The sequence below is a fragment of the Papaver somniferum genome, chromosome 5 (assembly GCF_003573695.1).
Source record: "Papaver somniferum cultivar HN1 chromosome 5, ASM357369v1, whole genome shotgun sequence".
Classification (NCBI taxonomy): domain Eukaryota; kingdom Viridiplantae; phylum Streptophyta; class Magnoliopsida; order Ranunculales; family Papaveraceae; genus Papaver; species Papaver somniferum.
Window position 1 is genome coordinate 46,018,652 of NC_039362.1, and position 4,810 is coordinate 46,023,461.

At 38.4% G+C, this 4,810-nt stretch overlaps 1 protein-coding gene across 1 annotated transcript; it reads left to right on the top strand.

Annotated features, from left to right (window-relative positions):
• Positions 1 to 2,612: 2,612 nt before the first annotated feature.
• LOC113279004 lies at positions 2,613 to 3,716 on the top strand. Its single transcript, XM_026527718.1, has one exon. The coding sequence runs from the start codon at positions 2,613 to 2,615 to the stop codon at positions 3,714 to 3,716; it is 1,104 nt and encodes a 367-aa protein (XP_026383503.1).
• Positions 3,717 to 4,810: the final 1,094 nt, after the last annotated feature.

The window sequence follows — 4,810 nt, forward strand, 5'->3', positions numbered from 1 at the left end:
AAAACTTCCATTAAATCAAAGACCATTACATGCTATTTCCGCAACCCAAGACAAGACGCAAAGAGTTAACAAGACATACCCGAGTACACCATCGAAGAAACCATAGAAATCAATTCTCTAACAATTCCTCGAACCAACCTCATGTCTTCTCTTCTACACCGTCTTCACAGTTGCTAGTAACATAGGAGAAACATGGAAACCGTCTAGAAACTTAGTTTAGGGCAAAGCCCCAACCCTAAACACTAGAACACCAATATCCTCTCTCAACAAGTTTTTCTCTCACACCGATATTGACCTCCACAGTAGCACACGATCCTCCCCAACAAAGAGACCAAAATCCTAAGCACAAGGATTTACCACTCTTCTAGGTTGGATTGTCTCTACATCTTTAATTCTAATCCTTTATATAGAGAAAACTAACTTGGCCCTTAAGAATCCCTAACTTTGGGAACAAGTTTTCCTAACTTCGCTATTAAGATTTCCTAAACTTTAGGAACAAGTTTAATCATGATAGAGTTTGGGCCCAAACTATTTCTCACCGACCACACCCCACACAACATAGATTGAAGAAAGTTTTGAAAGAAATCTCTTCTAAACTACAAGTTTGTAGCTAACATTTACAAGGTCTGCCATGAATGTTTGTGGTTTGTGCTTAAATGGTGATGCTGAATGATGGAAGGTTATAGTTGTTGAACTCTGGGTGAAGATGAAAATGATCAAAGGTCTGGATTAATTGTCATATATCTAGACTATGTTAGTTGTCCAAGTTATAGACTTTTCCGTACCTTGCTACAGCTAGTCCAACAGGGGCTAGTCCAAAATTTGGACAATAGGTGTCACAATCTTAACGGTGAAAAGAGGAATGATTCTAGCATTGTGATTGGTAGTGGGATGAAGATGAGAATGATCAAATGTCTGGATTAATTGTCCTATATCTGAACTATGTTAGTTGTCCAAGTTATAGACTTTTCGGTTTAGAAAGATTCGAAAGAAGCACTAATTTTTGTGACCGACTTGATGGTGATTATCTGGGTGTTTAGAGCAACTGCAGTGCTGCGAGTATAACCAAAGACCAAAGAGAGAAAAAAAGACCAAATTTTGGGTTTAGTCTGGTGTGTGACGCTACGGTGGAAAGACTAAATTTGATCAGACGTACATTATACGTTCGCCTGGTGTGGGGCGTGGACTATACCAACGCCTGGTGTGGGACGGGGACTATACGTTCGCCCGGGTAAGAAAGATTCAAAAAAAAAAAAATAGAAAAAATGGGGCGGAGGTATTAAGCCCCCCCCATGCAATTTGAATTTGTAAAGAATGGGGCGGGGGTATAATGCCCGCCCCATACAAAATTAAAAAAAGAAAGAAATGGGGCGTAGACTTTGCGTACGCCCCATGTGGAGCGTAGACTATACGTCCGCCTGATGTGGGGCGTGGACTATACGTCCGCCTGGTGTGGGACGTGTACTATACGTCCGCCTGGTGGTGGGGCGTGGACTATACTAACGCTCGACTATATTTGGGTTTAGTCTTGGTCCCAGACCAAATATACTCTGGGTTTTAGTCGTCGATCAAAATTTGATCGATAATACGTTCCACTACATCTGTTCAAAAGATCAAATATTTGGGTTTAATCGCCCACTGTGGACGCTCTTAGGACATGAATTAGGAGCTAACGGAGTAGAGAAGTGAGTACCAATTTGTTATGAGTAATGATGGATTGGACTGGTGAAGCCTCCCATAAAGTAGAAACTTGGTGCATTGGTACTACCACCACTGCCCACTCTATACAAGAAGACCTGGTCACGCTGTTTGTGTGTAATCAACGGAAGACCGCCTCTTTTTTCGTAATCAATGCGAATGCGTCAACACAGGCAGCCTTCTTATGTTTGAATCTTCTTGTTCAGTTTCTTAATCCATTGAACCTTTTGGTGACATTATCCATTTAAACTCGATGTTCACTGAATGTGATTAGTAAACCCTAAACTCTATTAAAAAAACCAACCATCAAAATATCTGCACATCAGCGGAGAGAAAATATTACTATATATTAAGCACCACGTAATCTCTTTCCTTTCTTATCAATTTTCTGCTTGTCTCAACGTATTCTAATGTGAATGCACAGAGCAGATAGAGACGAGGAGGAATCATTTGAACAGTTCGGCCATCTTTTATTTTACTTCTCCAAGCTATTTCTTCTTCTTCTGCCGTGTTAATAAAAAATCGTTAAGATATTTTTTTCAATTAGATTAAAAGTTACAACAAAATTTTGAGCAGTCAAAGCAACATTATCTTGGAAAGTTTAAATAAAGAAGTTCGTAGTAGTATGCTGCACAGACAACCTTGACATTAGCTTTGAAACGCGTCTCATTTTTTCCAAGTCATGCACGACGAGTCCCTCCCGCTAGTCTTTTTTCCTCCAACGACCAAAACCCACAGGCAGCCCTCTCTCTCTCTATCCCCATGGCCCCACCAGTCCACTATCCACCACCACCCACCGTACCTCTCTCTCTCTCTCGTCTTCCTTTTAAAACCCAAAATTTGTTCCTTGTTTCTCTGCTCCAAAACAAACATTTTCCACTTCCATAAAAGAAGAAGACTGGCCAGCCAGAAATATGCTTGAAACTTCATCTTCTTGTTTCCGTCCAGCAGCAACCAAAACCATTGATATCAATCCATCATCATCAGCGCCAACGGTATCAGGTAAACCTAATGTCACTACTTGTATTTATCAAACACCAGATTTAGGTCTCATTTCACTCACTTGGTACAGAAATGTCATTGGAAGATCTCTTCAGATTGACTTTCGGTTAGACAGCGCTTGTGAAATCTCTACTAGTTTTAATCTTCATATTAAGCCATTTCTTTTCTGGAGAAGAAATGGTTCTAAAAGTTTGAATCTCAAAGATTCCACCAAAAAATCCATCCAAATCTATTGGAACCTTTCTAAAGCTAAATTTGGTTCCGACCCTGATCCTGAACCTAAATCTGGGTTTTTTGTTGGTATTGTTGTTGATGGTGTTATGATTCTTGTTGTTGGTGATTTACAAAATGAAGCATATAGTAAGACTAAGGCTACTATGAAAAAAAACCCTGAGAAGCAGAAGAATAATCAGCAGGTATTGGTTTTGAGAAGAGAAGATGTTGTTTTTGGTACTAGTAGTAGTAGTAGATTTTCTTACTCTACAAAAACAAAACTTGGTGGTAAAACTAGAGATATTTCAATTGATTGTTGTAGTAGTATCGATGATGATGATGATGATGAGGAGAACAAACAGCTTTGGTTCAGTATTGATGGCGAAAAAGTAGTAGAAATCAAGAGATTGAAATGGAAATTTAGAGGAAATGAAATTATTGAAATTGATGGGAGGATCCCAATTCATATATCTTGGGATGTTTACAGCTGGTTGTTTCAATCATCAAGTGAAGGCCATGCAGTTTTTATGTTTAGATTTGAAAATGATGATGCTGATGAAGAAGAAGAAGAAGAAGAAGAAATGATTAATGAGAAAATTAGTGGTATGATTACTTGCGGATTTGGATTTGGATTAAAGAAAAGGAGATGTTATTATAAATCAACAAGTTATTCATCATCTTCATCATCAACAATGTCTTCATCAGTTTCTTCTAGTTCAGTTATGGAATGGGCAAATACTGAAGATAGTGAATTAGATCCTCCTGGATTTTCTTTATTGATTCATGCTTGGAAGAAGAACTAAACAAAACAAAAACTAACACATTTGTTCTTGAATATAGTTAAATTCTTAGCTAGCTAGATTCGATTGGATCAGATCTAACCCTTTTTATTATCTGAATTGATTCTAATTTTGATTGTTGTCTTCTAAACATTGAGTTTTGTAAAAAGATTCTTAGATTTGTTTGTAAACAGTTGTTTGTTTGTATTTGATTCTAGTTTTCCATTTCCAATCAAAATAGAGAACACCACACCCATGTGAATATGAAAAGATTCTCTTGTTTTCTTCTGTTTTGAACAACCAAAGACCTGTAAATCATGGATTTAGCGCGCTCAGTAGGGATTATAAGCTTTAATAGAAACCAGCAGTCTAACAAGAGAAGATTTTTTTTTTTCTGAAATAATGACATTAGGAAGAAATAGCTAGCTAGGAATACCACCATGCCTTTTGCAAAAAGTGAAGTGAAAAAGGCTCCTGCTATGAGGGAATTGCAAAATATAATCCAAGTAATAATATATAAGGCTCCTGCTATGAGGGAAAAAGGCTAGGAATTCGCTTTCACTACATAAATAGTAAGGTAGCGAAAACAGACCCAACAGTAAATTTTGACGCCACGCCTCATCCGACAACAAAACCACCACAATGTCCACTACATGACTGGCAGTGTTTCATCATCTTTTTTGTTATTGTTTTTGTAAGGGTTCTCGGTTCTTCCTTCTTTGAGATGATGAGCATTTGCTAAATTGGGAGGTGAAAACTGAAGACGCGAGAAGGGAGTATAAAAGAAGTGATAGCACTTTCATCGAATACTCTGACTTCGGATAGAAGACAGAAAATCAAATAGCACGACACTGGATTACTAACAAACCCAACTTTACTTCTCCAAATCATATTAACAAGATTAGGGGTGCACATACCCTACCCATACCCGCCAATCCTACCCTACCCGCCAGTTTTTTAACCGTATCCTACCCTATCCACTATTTGGCGGGTAAAAAATTTCTTAACCGCCGCTAGATGGGTAGGGTGGCGGGTAAAGCTCGAAATTATCCTACCCTACCCGCCTGTTTATACTATTGATCTCTGCCGTTGGTTCTCGTTTAATCTCTTCCGTTGAT